General features: G+C 39.9%; 2 protein-coding genes across 3 annotated transcripts in view; one reads left to right on the forward strand and one right to left on the reverse strand.

The window, feature by feature from the left end:
• Positions 1–12,113, reverse strand: part of ralgapa1 (Ral GTPase activating protein catalytic subunit alpha 1) — a 104,777-nt gene extending 92,664 nt beyond the window's left edge. The window contains 3 exon segments of the mRNA XM_061695484.1: positions 4,509–4,558; positions 4,706–4,816; positions 11,656–12,113. Of these exon segments, the coding sequence (XP_061551468.1) occupies positions 4,509–4,558; positions 4,706–4,816; positions 11,656–11,761 (267 nt within the window). The 5' untranslated portion in view covers positions 11,762–12,113.
• A 283-nt stretch (positions 12,114–12,396) lies between these two features.
• On the forward strand, positions 12,397–18,819 carry brms1la (BRMS1 like transcriptional repressor a). 2 transcript variants are annotated; one of them, XM_061696672.1, is made up of 9 exons: positions 12,397–12,475; positions 13,492–13,648; positions 13,723–13,813; positions 13,910–14,037; positions 14,115–14,194; positions 16,956–17,052; positions 18,007–18,096; positions 18,217–18,281; positions 18,372–18,819. In XM_061696672.1, exons 2-9 carry the CDS (start codon positions 13,510–13,512, stop codon positions 18,468–18,470), a joined length of 789 nt encoding a protein of 262 aa, XP_061552656.1. In that variant the 5' UTR covers positions 12,397–12,475; positions 13,492–13,509; the 3' UTR covers positions 18,471–18,819. The 2 variants fall into 2 exon arrangements, with proteins under 2 accessions (XP_061552656.1, XP_061552657.1); XM_061696673.1 differs by having other exon boundaries at positions 12,399–12,475; positions 13,495–13,648.
• Positions 18,820–21,743: the final 2,924 nt, after the last annotated feature.

Here is a 21,743-nt window from a genome sequence, read left to right on the forward strand (position 1 = left end):
TAGGGATTCCCACGAACCATAGGGAGAGACATTAATCTTTAAAATTATGGAAGAGTGGTGAACCCTCTCAGGAGCGGCCAGCCTACAAAGATAACACCAAGAGAACAACAATGACTCTTCCAGGAGGCCACGCAGGAACTCAGGACAACTTCTGAAGAACTGCAGGCCTCCCTTTCTTCAGTTAAGGTTACTGTTCATGACATAACAATAAAGAAGAGACTGGGCAACAATATAATCCATGGCAGAGTTCCAAGCCGAAAACCACTGCTGAACAAAAAGAACATAAAGGCTCGTCTTACTTTTGCTAAAAAAAAAAAAACATCTGAATGATTCCCGAGACTTTTGGGAAAATAGTATATCGGACTGACGAGATGAAAGTTGAGCTTTTTTGGAATGTGTGTGTCTCTTTACATCTGGTGTAAATGTAGCACAGCATTTCAGAAAAAGAGCATCCTAGCAACAGTGAAAAATGGTGGTGGTATTGTGATGATCTTGGGCTGCTTTGCTCCTTCAGGACCTGGACATCTTTGCTGTGATTGATGGAACCATTGAATCTGCGATTTGACAGAATATCCTGAAAAGGAATGTTCAGCCATAATTTTTTTACCTTAAGGTGAAGCCCACTTGGGTTCTGCAACAGGATAATGATCCAAAAACACACCCGCAACTCCTTGTGAATGGCTTTAAAAAAATGAAGGTTCTGGAGTAGCCTTGTCAAAGTCAGGATTGAGATGCAGTGGCATGACCTTAAAAAGACTGTTCATGCAAAAACCCTTCATTTTTTTCTGAATTCTAACAATTCAAGGAAGAGTGGGCCAAAATATCTCCACAGAGATGGGAAAGACTCATTGTCAGTTGTAGAAAACGCTTGATTTCAGTTGTTGCTCCTCATTATGGCCCAACAGTTATTAGGTTAAGGGGACCATTACGTTTTCACACATCCTTAATAAATGAAATCACCATTTAAAAACAGCATTTATAGTTCACTTGGGTTATATTTGTTTGATATTTACACTTATTTGATTATCTTAATCATTAAAGTGAGGACACTATGCAAAAATAGAAGAATTTGAGGAGGGGGCCAATACTTTTTCATGGCACTGTACATGTTGAGGAAATCACTCGCTCTTGCCTTGTCAGCCAGAAGTGCGCGCAGCTCCCCGGGCTTGCTGTGACAATGAACATAAATTTATAGGTCCCATATTTTGGCTATTTAGACCTCCATTGAGTGACTCTCTAACATGGACTTAGTATAAAAGTGTCAATTTCATTTAAAAAAACACCTTGGTTTTGTCATACGAGTGTCCAGAAAAGGCCCTTCTTTGACTCAGTTTTGTATCCGCTTTGTCCATATTTGGCTAAGACCGCCCCCTTTCCTCTGATTGGTTACCTCCATGTAGAAGACCCACTTGGGAGAGCACACGTTTGTTATGTTGACAGTGCTGGCTCGGGAGAGAAGAGGTAGGCGGAGATCTTCGCTAGTGACGTAGATAAGCTCGAGAAATTCGAATGACCTGATTTCAAGCCTCTCGGCAGAAAAACGTCATGGACTCGAGAATGCCTGGATGATTTTAATTAATATTTCACATTTACTGAGGCAGCAGAGATCCAAAATTACATCCCAAATACGAGAAAAAGTTGGTTTGGTAAAATATGGCACTTTTAAGTCCATCTCTGCATCATGTGAAGCAAAACCCAAACCAGCTAAACTCGAAAATGACATTTACAGTATGCCAAATTTGTTCTTTCAGTGGCTCTGAGGAAGGTGGTAAGGCGGAGAGAGACATCAACTCCGTGATCCCTTCGCCCTTGGGCCCTCCTCAAATTTACAACCCTTTAGTCACCTTGATCGAACAGGTCTGGAAGTAATTAGGCTTGGACGTGGTCAGTGAAAATGAAATTAGCTTTCCAAATGTGATGAGCCACAGTTAATACAAGATTTTACAAGGGGGGAAATTACTTTTTCACACACGGCCAGGTGGCTTTTAACAGTTTGTTTCCTTCGTAAATACAGTAATTTAATAACTGCATTTTGTTTACTTGGGTTATCTTTATCTAATATTTACATTTGTTTGATAATTTTAAACAAAGTGGGGAAACCGCAAAAAAATAATCATAATAATTTAAGGCGGCGGCAAATACTTTTCACAGCACTGTATATATTTATATACAGCTGCGGCTAGATTCTCCTTTGTTGCCATTAAGGCATTTTCGCACCACACTTGCTCAGGGTTAAAGGTTGGCGCAGCAGCGCGCAAGGAGGATGTCACCTTGGTGCGACCATGCCCTTATTTGGAAGTGCTGACGTAGCCGCCAACAAGAAAGCAACGGGCTTTCCCCGCTGGTAGAAGAGTAGACCGCACCTCAGCAATTACAGTATGTATTTGCCATTGTTGCAAAAGAAAGCTCTGGCTTTGCTTATTTTAAGGAGAAGGTGGAGACGAGCAGAAGCAAAAAAAAATAAATAAAATAAAATAAATAAATAAATAAATAAAAAACAGGAATGGGTGCATTCCAAACTAATTTCACGGCAGGACTCGAAGTTTAAGCTCATTTTTGGGCTACAGTTCCAAGAGGACTGTGGAATACCGCACCTATTATGACTCCCTCCATTTCTGCCTCACCGTTTTACAGTACAAGTCTGCCAAAACACTACTCAGGAATCACTCCACTATTCGAGGGCACGTCACATCAAATGACCTCTGCACTTGTATTTCGTGGTCCCACCCCCTCAAAACATAAACGACGAACAGGAAAGTCGACGGTGCACTGTGCGTTACCAAGTGTTGTGTGAAATCTTCTTTATTTTTACTCCTTCTCTTTGATCCAGGTGAATGACCTTCTCTACTCACTGATGACATTTACACTTCAGCCAACCTACGTAAAAGACTGTTTACGGTTGGATGTGAAAGCAGCGAGGTGCATAAATTGACAAAAATGTTTTTTTGTTTTCGTGTACATGTTTTTACTCATGCACCTTTAAAAACACAGCCCTGAGGCCTACTTCACCCAATGCACGCACACGCCTGCTCGCACATGCTTTTACACGCACGCACGTGCGCGCACACAAACACAAACATACAAACACACACGTCGTTGTTGTTGTATGGCCATTTGTAACGCAAAATAACCACTTGCATTAAAGCAGGCCGTTGTTTTTTTTTTTTTTATGTCAACTGTCATACTGTATCTTCAATTCGCAGACTTATAGTGTCATTTGAAAGAGGTCTAATTTTCAGTTCATCTGCAGTGAATTGATCAAACACCTCTCTCACCATCACCAAGGCTGCAGGTAAAATAAGCTCTTCTGCAATTCTGTGTGGCTTCTTCAACTTGGCAATACGATGTACCACTTCGTAAGATGGACGGAGTGCCTGTTCCTACTTCGAGCACAAAGATGTAAGACACTTTTGAGATGTCCTCAGATCTTTGTCTTCTTTGATAGTACTCAACAGTTTTGTCTTTGTAAGATGGGTTCTTGGTTTCCAAATGATGAGTTTGGATGGCTTCATGCTTTCTTGTGCCAATAGTTCGCTGCAAAAAACACACTCAGACCGTTCACCTTTTTTGTCCTCAATATAAAAAAATACATATTTTATATAATCTGTGTCATTTCTGCGTTTCGCCATTGTCCATACTGATTAGCAAGTTGAAATTAAAAACAAACCATAGCTCTTCTTCCCTCTGTGAAATGATCGGAGTCCATGAGCATTACAAGGCATCGTTACCACCGACGTTTAGGAGTATGAATAGCAGGCATTCTGATCCCTTCCAAATTAATTTTCTTTTCCCAGTTAATTCCGGCGACCCGTTGAAAACGTGACCGCAACCCACTTTTTAGACTCTAATGACAGAGAGATTAAAAACTATGGCTTTAATGGCAGTGGTTTGGCCACGTGGGTCCCCAAAGAGAGGAACTGGAAATACATTAAAAAATATATACTGATCAATTTTGTAGCGAATCTTTGACATACCAAAGACTAATCATCACCAAATCCCCATCACCTCACTATTTATCATGAAAAATAATGACTAAAACTGCAACAATTTACATTAAAAATGGCTTTTAAAGAGTTATACTGTATATTCTACAAATTATTCACTGTTTTGTAGTTTTGAGCAAGTCTAAAGTTGTTTAAGTGGTTTATTTAAAAAAAAAAAAAAAGTACAAGTAAATGGTGATGTATTATGTTTTAATAGCTGTGTTTTGTGCCTGTACATGAGACTGTGTGTGTGAGATAAGACTGTGATAGACTGTGAAATATGCTTTATTACTGACAATATTATCATGATTTTGCCATTTGAATACACATTCAAGTAGTCACGCAATTAAAAAAAAATAGGATTTATTTTTTTTTTTTTTTTAAATCCATCAATTCAAGATCCATTGAATTGTATTGCTAATCAGCAATCGAAGCAAATCGTAGCTTTGAATCTGAATCATACTGAATCAAGATGAGGCGAGACATTCCCGCCCCTATATACATTATAAAACACTATCTAAGTACCTCAAAAATGAAGAGAATTGAGTCCAACTCCTCCCTCTGAGACTTGTGACCTAAAACATGGGAGCAGGAAGATTATTATTTTATGACCATTTTTATTTTAAAATTACAAATTATTGATTGAACATTAAAACATGTATCAATCATAATAATAGTAATAATCACCATCATCTTAATCATAATCATGTATTCTAACTCACCCTTTTGCTTGAGGCTAACCTCAATGGTGACAAAGTTCTCAAAAAAAACATAGTAGATATGTGAGGAGTTCAGGTCGAAGAACTGCTTCAGCTCCGGTGGCTCTGCATTTTCTGGAAAATAAATAAAAAAGGTAAAGAGGCCGAAAATTGATTACCAAAGACTTGTACAGAAAACCACCCAAAAAGTCAACAAATTCATCTTCAATTCTATCATCATAAATGTCAAAATCTCAGTTGATTTGCTTGAATCATTTATAACATAAATCATAAATCCCACCCAACCTGGCAGAATTGAACAATCCAATACACAATACAGTGGTACCTGCTTTCAAGAGCCCCAACATTCTGTTTCTTCCAAGCCGCCAGCTTGGTCGATGTTTTTATTTTGTGTTGCGAGCAAACATTGGAATTATGAGCTCGCTAGAAACAGTCGCCGATGAAAACACTTGCAAGGAACACAAAGTAGATACTAATACTCGCCAATCCAATTGACTCCAGGCTCCTGACGTCACTGACTAGGCCTCGCCCCATTAAAGGCACTCCAATCAACTACCGTACAACAGGGTGTGTGTAGCTTTTGGCTTAATAACACTTTATAAAGCCAGTTCATTTATTTACATTGTCTTTTATTATATTATATATTCTAGATATACATATATATATATCACACACACAACACACACACACACACAGGGCGGAACAGTGGAGACTGCCTCATAGTTCTGAGGACTGTGGTTCAAATCCCGGCCCCGCCTGTGTGGAGTTTGCACGTTCTCCCCGTGCCTGCGTGGGTTTTCTCTCTGCACTCCGGTTTCCCCCCACATTCCAAAAACATGCATGGTAGGTTGATTGAAGACTGATTGTCTGTTTGTGCCCTGTGATTGGCTGGCGACCTGTTCAGGGTGTACCTCGCCTCTCGCCCGAAGATAGCTGGGATAGCCGTTAGCATGCCCGCGACCCTAGTGAGGATAAGTGGTACAAAAAATGGATGGATGGAGATTTGTCTTTTATTATGTTTGTGTGTGTGTATTTTTTATTATATTTATATCCAGCTGGTATGCCCATACTAGCGGACTTTGGGCGAGAGGCGGGGTACCCCCTGAATTGGTCGCCAGCCAATCGCAGGGCACAAACAGACAATCAACCATTCACGCACACATTCACACCTACATATGGCAATTTAGAGTCTTCAATCAACCTACCATGCATGTTTTTGGAATGTGGGGGACAAACCGGAATACCCGGAGAAAACCCAGACCAGACAGGCACGGGGAGAACATGCAAACTCCACACAGACGAGCCCCGATTTGAACGGTCCACAGAACTGTGAAGATGTGCTAACCTGTCGCCCACCGTGCCACCTGCAATAAACTAATGCAAATTAAATTTGGATCCAATTATTCCTGTCCTCATGAATAGTTATCCTCCACGTATATTACTAGAAGTGTCACAATTAATCGATGAATAAACAACTAATCGATCATCCAATTTATCGACAACTGTTTTGATAATTGATGAATTGCTTTGAGCCATTGTCAACTTAATATTGTCCAAATCCTCTGACTTCAGCCTGTCAACAGGAAATATATTCTTATTTATGCAGTACTTCATGAAAGCAGACTGACTGTCCTTTGTGTTTGATCAAAATAAAAACATTTTCAAACCGCTGCTTTTACTTTAGAAAACAATGATCAACATTTTACTGTATTTTATGACGTTATAAACCAACCCGGTAACTGAATCATAATCAATTCACGGGGGGAAAAAAAGTCATTTTAATCGATTATGAAAACTATTATTTCCAGCTGAAGTATTAATAACCTCCAATTGACATGTAATTGAACCTGAAGCAGCATCAGAAGTGTACAGCAACTAGTAACCCTTCACATTCATCAGTACCCAAGAAGTAGCTCTCAGTTTAAAAAAACGTTAGCGAGTACCTCACTCTCTTGTCGTGTGATATTGCTTCGTTGTTGTTTATTTTGTTTTGTTTACTCATTAAACAATACAAAATAAACAAAAAATATTGCTAAATCAACAGGGGGAAAAAAGAGATTTTACAATAAGCATCCATCCATTTTCTAAATCGCTTCTCCTCACTGGGGTCGCTGGCGAGAGGCGGGGTGCACCCCAAACTGCTCACCAGCCAATCGCAGGGCACACACAGACAACCAACCATTCGTGCAGACATTCACACCTACGGGCAATTTAGAGTCTTCAATTAACCTACCATGCATGTTTTGGGGATGTGGGAGGAAACCGGAGCCACCCTGTCGCCTGCAATAAACTAATACTAATTAAATTTGTATCCGATTATTCAATTAATTGATGTAATAATCGCTAAAATAATCAATTCTAAAAATATTCGATAGTGACAGCCCTGTATATGACAGTCTGGACTGTTTCATGTGTGTTTTTTGAAGGGTTATGATTTACCGTTACATGTGTCCTAATCTTATTATGGTCCCGTATTTTGGCTAGCAAACTTTTTCGAGTACAGGGTTTGAAGTTCAAAAAACACCAAATCGGTTGTAATAAATTTAAATATTTCAATTAAAGAAATACAAAAACAAACAAACAAAGAAATAAATAAAATTTCCTAGTATGGGGTTTGAAGTTACAAACAAACAAATCAATAAATAACCTTTAAGTTTAACATTTACTCAATATCTTGTAATAAATTAAAATATTTAAATAAAAAAACACTAATAAATATGCAAACAAACAAACAAATAAATAAATAGGCACAGTGGCCTCCCCATGTTCTCCCCGAGCCTGCGTGGGTTTTCTCTGGGTACTCCGGTTTCCTCCCAAAAACATGCATGGTAAGTTAATTGAATTTCCCATCGTTGTGAATGTGAGTGCGAATGGTTGTTTGTCTGTGTGTGTCTTGCTATTGGCTGGCGACCAGTTCAGGGTGTACCCCGCCTCTCGCGGGGTACACCCTAAACTCAGCTGAGATAGGCACCAGCACACCCACGACCCTAGTGAGGATAAGCGGTTCGGAGGCATCCTTCGCCACAGCTGCCCCTCACGCTGTCCAGCTGCCTTGTGTCAACCGCCGAGACCTTCAAGTTCCTGGGAATTACAGTCTCTCAGGACCTGAAGTAGGCGATCAACATCAACTCCGTCCTCAAAAAGGCCCAGCAGTGGATGTACTTCCTGCAGCTTCTGAGAAAGCACGGCCTGCCACGGGAGCTGCTGAGGCAGTTCTACACAGCGGTCATCGAATCAGTCCTGTCTTCTTCCATCACAGTCTGGTTTGGTCCTGCTACAAAAAAGGACAAACTCCGACTGCAACGGACAATCAAAACTGCTGAAAGGATTGTCGGTACCCCCCTACCAACCCTTGAGGACTTGCACGCTGCCAGAACTAAGACAAGAGCCGTGCAAAATCCTCTCGGACCCTCCGCATCCCGGTCACCGGCTCTTCCAGCTCCTTCCCTCAGGTAAGCGCTACCAATCAATGCAAACTAGAACTAGCAGACATTCCAACAGCTTCTTCCCTCTTGCCATCAACTTTTTAAACAGCTTAGCTACAATTCCATTGCAACATGCTGCCAATGTCTTTGTCTTGAGTTTGTTGTCACATTTCTGTCGGGCCAATTATATATTACTTGTGCACTCACTGTAGTAGTCTCGCCACGCTGCACTATTTGCATATCTGTTGTTGAACAATACTGGCCACTCATGCCAGAGTAGCATCTGCCCCATTTGCACACTGACTGAGGAGTATCTGCAACATTTGCACAATCAACATTGTCCCAGATTATCGCACTACTCGTCACTTTAAACCGCATACACTCCTTGAAGTCTCGGCGCCCTTCGCACAATGGTCATTGCACCGGAGTATTGCTATATTAGTCATTCGAACTGCTCTAAGTGCTAGAGGACTCGCCATCTTTTTGCACAATTGTCCAAAAAAACCAAAAAACAAACAAACATTTGTACCGGCATTACCAGATATGCCGAACTGGTCGCCAGCCAAGCAACCCTTTATTGCTCAGTAACTGTTTTTTGTCAATGTCTTTATGTCTCAAAGGTGTTCTTTATCAATTGACTGTCTGTTGTCGTACTAGAGCAGCTCCAACTACCGGAGACAAATCCCTAGTGTGTTTTTTGGACATACTTGGCAAATAAAGATGATTCTGAAAATGGATGGATGTAAAATCAAACACTTACAGGGCTCTACACTAAGTTTTCCATTGGTAGCACTGGACCATGCATGATGTGTGTAGTCTAACGTAATTGGCATACCATAGCTTTGTATATAATAGATTGACAGTGACTCGAGTTATATCTGCAAAATATTTTACTGTGAATATGAAGTTTGTTTGCAACAAGCAGTGGCTGACTAAACATGTAATTTCGTTTATATAATTTTAAAAGACATAATGGAAACATACGCAGGTTCAGATAAAACCAAAGAATTACAAAAGGCATGCATGCATGTGTTTACATGTATTCTTTTTTTTTACTTTTCATAAAATGCTGTACTTAAATGAACGTAACGGCAGCATAACTTTAACTTAATATGAGCATCCATGGGGGTTTGGATTCATGGAAAAAAAGATTGAGTGTGATTTGAATACAAAATGTTTATTTGTTAACAAACAAGCAGAACTTGGTTTTCGGTAACAAACTAGTTGTTTTCTAAACTAGCAGACTACATGAAATTCCAACTAAATACTTGTTGGAACTATTATGATGAATAATAATTATTATTTTATAAATAAAAAGTATCATTATTATTTCAATGAAGAACTTGTGGGTTTATACTATGACTCCCTTGGCAGTATGAAGTGGAACACTGAACAGACGCGGTCTTATATTAATGGTGGACATGAGATTTCAGAGTTCTATAGATTTCCTTATTTGTTTCACAAAGATCATTTACATAACTTTAAAACTGTATAATTCTGGATGTAGGAGTTCGCTGCGTAATCCTAAACTCAAAAGGTCCTGAAAATTGTATGTAGGCTTTACGCAACATAGAGTGGCGTTTCCAAGCAAAAATACACACAAATTCAAGCAAAAACAGCACAGTGTTCTGTGATCGCACGGCATTACGCCGGACGCTGGAGCAGCGTCAGTGGCGTGGGGAAGGATTGGAACTGTCTGAAATGTCGATGTTGCTGATACCAGAAGATCCATCCATCCATCTATTTTCGCTTATCCTCACAAGGGTCGTGGGCGTGCAGTATCATATCAGAAAGGAAATCGGTGGCATGGATCATTAGCAGACACACAAAAGGCGCACATCGCGTCACAATTTCCACGCAGCAAAAGCCCAAATCTATTTTTGTTGGTCAAATTTTAATTGTGGCTGCCCGCCACAAATAAATGTTTATGTGGGAAACCCTGGACTACTGTGCACATGTACATTGCGACGACGATACTCAAACAATGTGTCATGCGGCCCAAGTAATTAGGTGGCTTGGTGAAAAAGTGCTTCCTCCGCAAGGGAAAACAGAATCCATGGCGTCTTGTAGGGACACGCTCACGCTCGTGTGCTTTGCAGTTGACAGTCACTTTTTTAGACTTGGGGCTCTAATTCCAGCCACCCCTTGCACTGTCCCTAATCATCATCATAATGATGATCCATTGGGTCAATAGTATGTAGGGTGGGATGAGGGCTGGCTCACTTGCATGAGACAAGGTTGCCATCCCAAAATAGGCATTTTTAGCAAGAGAAAAAAAATAGGGTGTGTAAAGTTGACTTATAATTCTTGATCCTTGGGGTATTTTGGATGAAAGCATTCCACAGACATTTTAAGGCATCTGGGAACTGTTTGAAATTGTGGAGGGGGGGGGGGCATAACATGTTAACTCTAATTCAATGGCAAGTAGGCCAAAAGGATCATCTTTTAGGGTGGTCAATAAAATGGGTTCTCTATGATGACCGAGTCAACATTAACAATGTGAAGTAAGACTTCTTCAAGAATATGCTGTCTCAACCTGCCCTGTGTTAGAATGCGCCACACCTTATTGTTACCATGGGAATTTTGTTGCACACATGATGTGGCACCGTGATTGTTCCACAGATGTGACTATTGTTTAGCAGTTTGTGGGTTCATTTTGAAGAACTGACACTGTAAGAGTGTGCGCTTGTGGATGTTATGTGGTCTTGGTGTTCGCTAAACCGCAAGGAGATCGACCCCTTTGTCCAGAGAGAGACTTAACAATGGAAAGAGGAAATTGGGCTACTGTACGGGACATTGAGAGGAAATACTAGAGGTTGTTTTTATCTCTAGTCGGTATGCATGTTGAGGGTGTGTGGGAAACACTAGGCTATCATATACACTATTAACTACTGTACTCCTGTTTCAGTCTACTGAAGCTTCCAAACCTTCTAAACAAGTCCCCTTATGAATTGTAAACGTAATCCAAATAGTAAATAATTACACATGATACTGAAGCCAGACACACCCCTAAACAGAACACTTTCATTTGTTGCATTTTATGGTGCCGGCAACAAAAAGGGTGGTCTTTTATTAAAATACAAGTTCCTCTTCTGTTTAGTGGTTACCAAATTGTTCATTTGAAAATGATTACTGCACAGTACTTTTAAAAAATATAGAGAATGTGTTCAAACTATCTGTATTGACAAATATTCATCCCGTAATTCATTCTAAAATCCACATTACAAATAGAGATTATGTTTACATAATAATGTGGGTGACAAAATTAAACATTTCTGATTTCAACACTACTACTAGTCATTGAATTGGTCTCTTGCTGCTTAAAAAAAAATACAATAAAAACAAAATGTTAAAAAATCTGCTCATAAAATTCATTAAATATATGATATACAATCTTAACAGCCAGACACTATTTAGATGGGGGGGTTCGTTTTTTTTTGTTTTTTTTTTTTTTTAAATTTCCTATGACATTCCAAGACTGTCACGTAGTAGTGAACGTTAGCAGCTCAACAAGGATATTTAACTTACCTATGACTATTCTGAGATGTTTGAGCCTCGTTAAGACGTCCTTCTTTGGATCCAACACTTTCTGTGTTGATTTTCTAACGTCCCCATGAGGCTTTTTGGAAAACATTCCTGGGGCTGGAGACTCGAGGAGTCAATTTTAGACAGCGAGGAAGTGCTAGCTCTAAAACGCAGCAATTTAGACGGCTTCGGCTAGCATTAATCTGCAAATAACAACCTAATGTCTCCCGCCTAACGCAATCGCTCACAATGCGCTCCGATTTTCGCACTGATGCGCACTATTAGAAAACTGTGTCCAAATGGACACCGTTTATTGACATTAAGCCTCATAGTTGGCGGACCGCAGCGGGTACAGCAATCCATCCATTGCATCTCAGACTGCAGCCTAAAGATTCATGGAGCTACTAAACTAGCAATAGCAGCTCCTCAGTTCACTCATAGGAAAACATCATGGCGCTCGGAGAAGGGAGGGAAACAAAATAATGGCTACCAGATGCATTCATCCGAAATGCACTCAATAGTGAGGACCGTTTTATTGTGGATACGTGTGTGTATTGCAAGGGAATGCAACATATTTTGCGTCTATGTCAGAGACAAAAAAAAAATCTTTATTTTTACAGGCACTCAAACAATGCCTTTCCACCGCCCTCAGAGCCAGTGTTGATTCCTGGGTAATGTAGTGACGATGCCCGTTTGTGGTGCTCTCAATGCCTTGTTGATCTTATATAGAAAACTACATTTCCCAACACCTTTAAGTTAATTCCCACAGAAATGTGTTTTTAGCATTTCTCTGGCTCTGTGGCAGCATTGAGGGGTAGGAAATGTAAGTTTGGACATTATTTCCTAGAAAAATAATAGTGCTGAAACAAACCTCCAACGGTATATACGTTTCTGAGTCCTAATTTGGTATTGAAATATGCGTTAAACCTTCTTTACCAACAAGTCTTTGTTTTGTGTAGCTAAACGTGCTCAAATGCTAACATCGCGATATGTTGCAGTGTTTATCTTTTGCCAGCCACATATTTTGCGAGATTTGGAATACGTACATATAAAGTTATACGAGTAAAGAGATTTTACAATTTAAAAAGATTTATGTTTACAGGAATATTTTGTAGTTAAAAAAAAAAAAAACATCTAAATCCAAAACAAATCAAATAACAAGCAACTGAATAAAACACGTAATCATTATGTATCAATAGTATTTAATACATTACTTTATTACTTGTATTACTTTAGTGTATCGTATGGAGGAGTGATACACGAATAAAATGAGCCCTAGTTTGTAAGAATACGATAAGGATTAAGGATGTTATGTCGCAAATCGGCCCAAATTTTCTTGCCCAGAAATGAGTGTAAATCGTTGGGAAATGTGTGACCAAAACCTTGACTCGCCTGGATGTTTACTATTAGTTGAGACGCAAATGTGACATTTAAACCGGCCATATTCAGATTTCTCACTGGCGTCTGCTCGACTCCATCATCTCATTTTACAGGTCAAAGTGAGAGCAAGCGCATCTTCAGATTGACTTCAAACTACTAAAGAAAATTGAATTCAAATTGAATCGAATTGAACATTTTACAAGAATTAACTTGTGTGAAATTTGTGGATTTTGGTGGACCTACGCTAAATTCATGTGCCCAAAATCCGACACATTGGAATGGAAAGAAAATGGCTTCCATTTTTCTAGATTTAGTAACATGCCTCGTTAATGTTTCTTCAAATCAGTTAAAGTAAAAATGGAAAACGGTCATATTAAATGCAACATGACAAGACATTGAGCGTTAGCCATGGAACAACCATTCCGTTTCTAATGAAGAGAAACCTTTCTTCCACTCTAGCAGAGTGATTTTGCTGCCATGCCGGTGCATCGTGACCGTGAAAAGAAGGAGAGCACGGCAGAGGAGATGGAGGTGGAGGATCAGGAGCAAGAAGGATTCAGTACCGAGGAGGAGGATTTTGAAACGTCCTCTGTCTCCGAAGATGGAGACAGCTCTGGTAAGAATGTCAGGAGCAGTTGTGCATGGACAACAAATACAAATGTGTGCGTTTGTTACTTTTGGATGTCTTAGAAATGGATGAGGAGGATTGTGAGCGAAGAAGGATGGAGTGTTTGGATGAAATGTCAAATCTAGAGAAACAGTTCACCGATCTCAAAGACCAGTAAGAAACCAAGTTTTTTTTTTTAAGGCTGATATTTGCTCTATCTATTAGGACATAAAAGACAGCGTGTGAAAAATAAATATTTGGTGTGTGCAGGCTGTATCGGGAACGTCTCTCTCAGGTCAACAGCAAGCTGGCAGAAGTGGAGGCCGGCCATGCGGCAGAATATTTAGATCCTCTGGCCGTGCTGCTGGAGAACATGCAGGTCCGCACCAAGGTGGCAGGTAATCGGAACGTGTCACAAAATCTATTTACACCCTGGCCTCTGTATTCACATTCCAAATCCTTTTGTCTTTGTCAGGCATCTACAAGGAGTTGTGCTTGGAGTCTGTGAAGAATAGGTACAAGTGTGAGATCCAGGCAGCGTGCCAGCACTGGGAGGTTAGAGCACCAACACACTCACACTTTTTATTGCCTTTCAAGTTCTCCTTTACTCTAAAACCTTTGAGTCACATACCTTCAATAAGGCTTATTATAAATAACGTGTTTTTCAAATCCAAAATAAAATCCAATAGCTAATAGTTTAGTTTTTTTTCCTACATTTTGCACATAGCATACGTTGTTCAAATCTCATTGAACAGAGCCTGTATTTCTAACAAAAAAAAGAACAATAATCCCATTATGCCAGCACGATGAGTGTGCCTCACAGTCGAGTTTGGTGTTGTTCTACCCATGCTGACGTGGGTTTTCTCCGTGTACTTTAACAGCGTCTTACATTCCCAAAACATGCTTGTTAGGTTCATTGTGGACTCTGAATTGCGATAGGTGTGAATATGAGTGTCAATACTTTTTGTGAATGGCGAGTGCAAATGTTTGTTTGTTTATATGTGCCCTGCGATTGACTGCTGACCAGTCCAGGGTGTCCTCTCGCCCAAATTCAGCAGCCCAATCATGACTCTAATGAGGACTACAAAATGGATGGATAATCCCATTATCCCATTTAGTTTATGATTTTATGAATGGAAAGATTTTCACGTGCAGTAATGCAATAATACAGTAATATCGGTCGACATTCAAGGGATGCATGCCTATTTAAGCAAAAATCACAATCCAAAATAACAAAATCTTAAATTTATAGGTCAAAAACTAGCCACCAAGGTCGAGCACAAATCAAACAAATTTCCCCCACTGACAACCGTAATTTCTCATGTACAAAGCACTCCCATGTATAATACGCACCTGCAAAGTTGACCTCAAAATTCTGGAAAACCCTTCTATGTATAATGCATTTTTACAATGTATGATTTTGTTTCTACCCATATGATCAAAACATGAAGTATTGTCTGTTTTTTTTCAATAATTCTTCTGAAGTTAAATATTTTATTTGAACACGTCATACTTTTTTTAATTTACTTGCTCTTATTTTGAAATTCATAGTCCTACTTTTATTTAGTAAATGGTAACACAAACAGTTGTGCTCATATGTTTGATTACCAAGGCATAATTTGTAAGATGTGTCCAATTTTTTAAAAGAAAACATGAAAGACCAGGCGAATCACATTAAATTTTATTTTAATGGGATTCAAATTTAACTGTCAAGCATTTCAGAAAACCGTTATCATTAAACAAAACATAACCATAAAGAAATTAATGGTGGTTGTTGTTCAGTCGTATTTAAATAAAACAATATTTCACAAATTCTGCTAGGGTATGTAAACCTATAAGGACAATTATATGCAGTCCTATGTACCGCTGTCATATTGAAATGAAAGTGTAGGCTACATCTTGAAAAAAGTGTCCAACTTTTTAATAACCTCTAGGGGGCCCATTGACCCATACCCCTAAAAATCCGAATCAAAAATCGTTTGGAACCAGAATGAGGAACCGGAATCGCTCAAATTCAAACGATGCCGAACCCTAAGTGTGACCGAGAGTGCATGGCTAAACCTCGTTGGTCACACCTTCTGTATCCGATTGGTTGTTCTTCCTTGGTCACATTGGTTTCTTAAAATTCAAATAAGAGGTAGAAGATGGGGCCAGCGATGGGCTGATTTCTCCGTAGATCATTTTACTCATACTGACCGTTTAAGCAAATATGACAAAGGAGATTTTTATGAAAACTGCAACCACCCCAGTCTGCCAATCCAGAGGCGCACTGTCCCCGATGTCCACGCGATGTTGCAGAGGCGTGTCAACCAGGACAGCCCAACGACATCCAGAGCCTTTAGGAACCCCGGACGAATCTCATCCACCCCCGGGGCCTTGCCACCGCAGAGCTTTTTAACCACCTCTGTGACCTCCACCCCAGAGAAAGGAGAGCCTGCCTCAGAGACCCCAGACTCTGCTTCCTCATGGGACGGCGTGTTGGTGGAATTGAGGAGGTCTTCAATGTACCGACTCACAACGTCCCGAGTTGAGATTAGCAGCGCCCCATCCCCACTATATACAGTGTTGATGGTGCAGTGTTTCCCCCGCCTGAGACGCCGGATGGTGGACCAGAATTTCCTCAAAGCCGCCCGGAGGTCGTTCTCCATGGCTTCACCGAACTCCTCCCACGCCAGAGTTTTTGCCTCAGCGACCACCAAAGCCGCATTCCGCTTGGCCAGCCGGTATCCATCAGCTGCTTCAGGAGTCCCACAGGCCAAAAAAGCCCGATAGGACTTCTTCTGCAGTTTGTGGTGTCCACCAATGGGTTCGGGGATTGCCGCCACGACAGGCACCAACCAGCTTACGGCCACAGCTCTGGTCAGCCACCTCAGCCATGGAGGCATCGAACATGGTCCGCTCGGACTCAATGTCCCCCGCCTACCCCAGGACGTGGGTGAAGTTCTGCTCGAGGTTGGAGTTGGGCAAGAGGCGGGGTACATCCTGAACTGGTTGCCAGCCAATCACAGGTCACATATAAACAAACAACCATTCACACTCACATTCACACCTACGGGCAATTTAGAGTCTTCAATTAACCTACCACGTATGTTTTTGAGATGTGGGAGGACACTGGGGTACCCGGAGAAACCCCACGCAGGGACAGGGAGAACATGCAAACTCCACACAGGCGGAGCCGGGATTTTAACCCAGGTCCTTAGAACTGTGAGGCAGATGTGCTAACCAGTCGCTCACCGTGCCGCCCAAATAACCCAGTGAAAATATATTTAAATAACTGTTGTTTGGTCTGATTTAGTGTGTTTGTGTTTGTGCACAGAGTGAGAAACTGTTGTTGTTTGACACAGTTCAAAGTGAATTGGAAGAGAAAATTAGAAGACTGGAGGAAGACAGACACAGCATAGATATAACATCAGGTAACATGCATGTGCAAGGAGGTCCTCGTCAGGATATGTTGACGTTACAAAGAAGAATACATTGTCACACAGCACAAAAAGGCACACTCTGTTACCGCTATAATTATGGTTTTCATGTGATTGTTTTATATTTACGGCCTCGTAGTGTATATGGGTCATTCCACGGACGTGGTGAAATGTTACGAGCAATTATTAACGGCATCAAATATTAACACAACAGTATCGTCAGTAATCAGGTATCAACATGTAGATATGAAGTAATATTGTATCAATAATTTTCCACCTCCAATTATTTTGCAATAAACCATGTCAAACGCAACCTACTCTAACCCTAGTATTTGGTTTTCATACAACAAACAGCTTTCAATGTTCATCTCTAGAGTCAGTGTTACAAGCGGCCACTGGTCAAATAATGGTCATATTAAGTAAACTATGTATGTTTGTATCCCATGAGTCCCTAAATGTAACTGGTATACTTCAAAGACATTTTACTAACATATTTGCAACAAAATATATATATATATATTTTTTTTAAATTTTTTTTTTAACACGTCACAAATGGTGAACCACCTCAGTGGGATGACCCATATACGAATATTTACCGTAATTATAACTGTACTGCTATGTTAGCCTAAGTTAGAGACCATGGCATCTTCTGACTTTTGTACAAATTCAAGTTATGTTGCCCCCCCCCCCCCGTTGGCACGGAACTCTTATCGTAAACCAAGGCCCCCGTGTACAGAGTTCGAGGACTTGTCAAATTCTGTAATTTATGAATTCAACTGAAATGATTTCCTGCGGGGGAAAACTTGATTCTAAATTCGAACAAAATCAGGGTTCAATCAGAATCCTAGAACAGATGGTGTTGTAACTTACAGAAGAGGTTCCGCTGATTGAAAAGAAACACCAGCAGCGTTCGATGGCAAAAAATGTTCTCTGCGTGCTTCTCATCAGAGCTGTGGAATGACGACCTTTCAGGAAGGAAGAAGAGAAGAGATGCTTTAAGTCCGGATAAGAAGAGGAGACGACCTTCAGTAGTGTCTGATATCTTTCGGCTGTTAATGCATCTGTTGTTATGGACAAGGATACGTTTCTTCTTATCTTGCTTCTAGAAAATGTTAAAATTGCTGATGACCGCTGTGTATTATACTTAACCCTTCATACGCCCTTATATAGTCTACATGCTTCCTGACTTGGACATCCTGGAGGACTGGACAGCTATCAGAAAGGTGGGCGTTAAATGTCAGTCTTACCTCAATAAAGTGTTTTTCAAATTTGTTTTAATTTAAGAACAATTGCACGCGCGTGTTGTCACCCAGGCTGTCGCCACCCTCGGTCCCCACAGAGGGAAGGCGGAGTCCGACAGCTCCGCTTTCCCGTTCAGACCGGACAGAAGCCGACCCATTCTCAACTGTTGAGACATGGCGACACATCCACATCACGTGAAAACACGCAGCTCAACATTTGAGCGGGCCGCCGGCCGCTAAGATTCCTCCTGCCTCCAACGGGAACACGCAAGACGCCCTTTAAATCAAACAACAAGATTAAACGTTTGATACCATTGCAACCCGAGCGACGGAGAGAAAATTTTACATTTGATTTGTTTCGAAGTGAATCCTGACACTCAACTGCTTTTACTTGTGCTTAAAGAAAAAAAAAAAAGAATGCTTCACATCTTTTTCTATTTGGTAACATTTAGAAAAGTCAAAAAGGTATTTATTTTCCTCACTGTAACTACTGCCATCATAAATACGGACATTTTGGTAAGATCATGTGAGTCATTCTTACTGTAATTTCAGGTCAACCCAGCAGTGTGACAGCTTTTTTTAATTTTTCTTTTTTACAGAGCACAAACTATTACACACAGTGTGAAATGACCTCTTTGTGAAACATTGTTCCTCATAGGAAGGCTTGTAACTATTATGCAGGGAAATTGGCGTTTCAATGTTTTATTTTATATTGATCAAATTAATTTAATTGGATTTAACATATTTTTTTTTTCGTTCATCTTTTGTACAGTTTGGTGGTCATTGCAATTCTTATTGCCTGTACCACTATGTCACATTTTTAAATAGTTTCATATTTCCTTGTGAGTCTTGCATGACTGTGTGATTGTTGTCAAGGATGTATTGAACTGCGCTTCAGTTACATATTTAGTTTTAAGTTAGTCGACACAAACCTTTCAGAAGGTTTCCAATTGACGCAATTTTAATAGGAAGAAAATGCATAATTTCAGTTAATCTAGACAATTGACTTGGTTTTTCCCCCAAATATCTTTTTGGACAAAAGACACTCGAATCACTCCCTACAAACGCAAAACTGATTTGGTCAAAAAGTTGGGGCATTTTAAAAAGAGACCAAAAACAGCAGGCGGTATTGTACTTATATACCTCTGTTCTATTGTCTGAATTTAATTTGTTAAAATATAAACATGCCTCCATTTTAACCAGTTGCTGCTAATCTGCAAACATAAGCATGAGCATTTGTTTTTTCATTCGAGCCTGCAGTGAGGATGCTTCATCACATCCATGATGAACAAAAAACTGTTAGGTGAAGGTAACTGATTAATTTGTAATGGCTGATGAACAAACTGCCATTTAATTGTATTGATTTTATGAATTGCTTTTTTTTTATGCTAATCGAGTTGACATTTGGGATTTTTTTTTCACACAGTAAATGCATATGAAAGCAAAGTGTTATTGATGATTTAAATTATTTTTTAATAAAATGAATTTTATAGAGTTCAATGTGGTGTTTACTAATAATTCAGTGGATAGTTGGTATATATGTAGGTCGGGAGCATTTTGATTTACAGTGTACTGTAATTAAAAATGTTTTTACAGAGGGGAAATAACAATAAACAGGTCAATACAAATATTTTTACACACAGGCCCCTCCAAAAGTATTGGAACGGCAAGGTCCTTTGTGTTGTATACCAAAGACATTTGGGTTTTCAGATCAAAAGATGAATATGAGACAAAAGTTCAGAATTCCATCTTATATTTCATGGCATTTACATCTAGATGTGTTAAACGACCTTTTGTTTAAAGCCACCCACTTTTCAAGTAAAAAAAAGTTTTGGATCACGTAACTGATGGGTGTTTCTAGTTGCTCAGGTGGTGCCTTTTAGATTGATTCCTTAAATCTTTGATAGTGCTTGTTTTTGGCTTTGCATTTCACCTGTGAAAACCGCATTTGCTGTGAAGCAAAAATGAAGACCAGCGAGCTGTCTATGGGAGAAAAGAGAGAAGAGGGAAAATCGATCAGAGCTGTTGCACAAACATTGGGCTGAGCCAATACAACAATTTGGAATGTCAGAATCATCTTTATTTGCCAAGTATGTTCAAAAAACACACACACAAGGAATTGGTCTCCGGTAGTTGGAGCCGCTCTTAGTACGACAACAGACAGTCAATTGACAGAGAACACTTTTGAGACAAAGACATTGACCAAAAAAAACAGTTTGTGTAATGTCTCCAAAGACGAACGAAAAACACCAAAACAATACTAGAGAGCGCATCACCGAGGCGACCACACTGGTAGGGGTCATCTTGGAAAAAGAAAAAGAAAGAAACTGCTGGCGTAATGAGCAACAGATATTGAACAGGTCGGCCAAGGATATCAACGGCAGTTGACTAAAGAAACATTGTGAGAGCTGTGAAGAAACAGCCAAAGACAACAGTCAGTGACATCACTGCCAACCTCCACAGGGTAGGGATGAAGATATCACAATCCACTGTTCGAAGAAGACTTTGAGAGAAGAACTATACAGGCCATACCATAAGAGGCAAACCACTCATCAGCAAAAAGAATCGGAAGGCCAGATTGGATTTTGCAAAGAAGTACAGAGATGAGGCACAAAGTTTTATGGACTGATGAGACCAAGATTAACCTCTGGCAGCTTCAAACAAAAGATGTTCAGTCCTGAGTTGTTTAACGCATATAGATGTAAATACCATGAAATAAAAGCTGGAATTATGAACTTTTGTCTCATGTTCATCTTTTGATCTTAAACCCCAAATGTCCTCGGTATACAACAAAAACAAAAGGAATTGACCTTGCTGTTCCAATACTTTTGAAGGGGACTGGACCAACACATTCATAAACACAGTCACAAAATATATATTTTATTTTGCACATTGCCGCTCATCTAAACAGAGGGCAGATCAGCCTGTTTATCGCTCTGAGGGGGGTCTGTTCTTGCAAAGGCTTGATCAAGCCACTGATAACTTGAACTCATGGGTCTGCACTCACAGCTCGCTGGCACAAGATGTGCATGGGTACAGTTATTACATGACTCAGACAGTTTGTGAATTAGACTTAAAATACATGATGGAACATGAGTGACATCGAAAGACATTAAAGGAACTAGTTAATGGTGAGAACGCTGGCACTTATTCCATAGGTCTGGACTTAAAATTGTCTGCAGAAAAAAAAAAAAAAAAAAAAAAAAAAAAAAAAAACAACTGAAATTGACTCAGTAGTCATTTTAGGCTCATTTTCTGATTAAATATTTGATTTTCAGCTAGATATTGCCCCCAAACCTCCACCCCAGACATGTCAGCCTGTCACAGCCTGACAATACCAGCAGCCGATTACATTTTCTCATTGAACTTCGATGTATTCGGTGTAATTGTTGCCTATATTGAATGTTGATGATTTATTTTTTTAAATATACAATAATCAGTGAA

This window comes from Phycodurus eques, chromosome 14 (assembly GCF_024500275.1).
Source record: "Phycodurus eques isolate BA_2022a chromosome 14, UOR_Pequ_1.1, whole genome shotgun sequence".
Classification (NCBI taxonomy): Eukaryota; Metazoa; Chordata; class Actinopteri; order Syngnathiformes; family Syngnathidae; genus Phycodurus; species Phycodurus eques.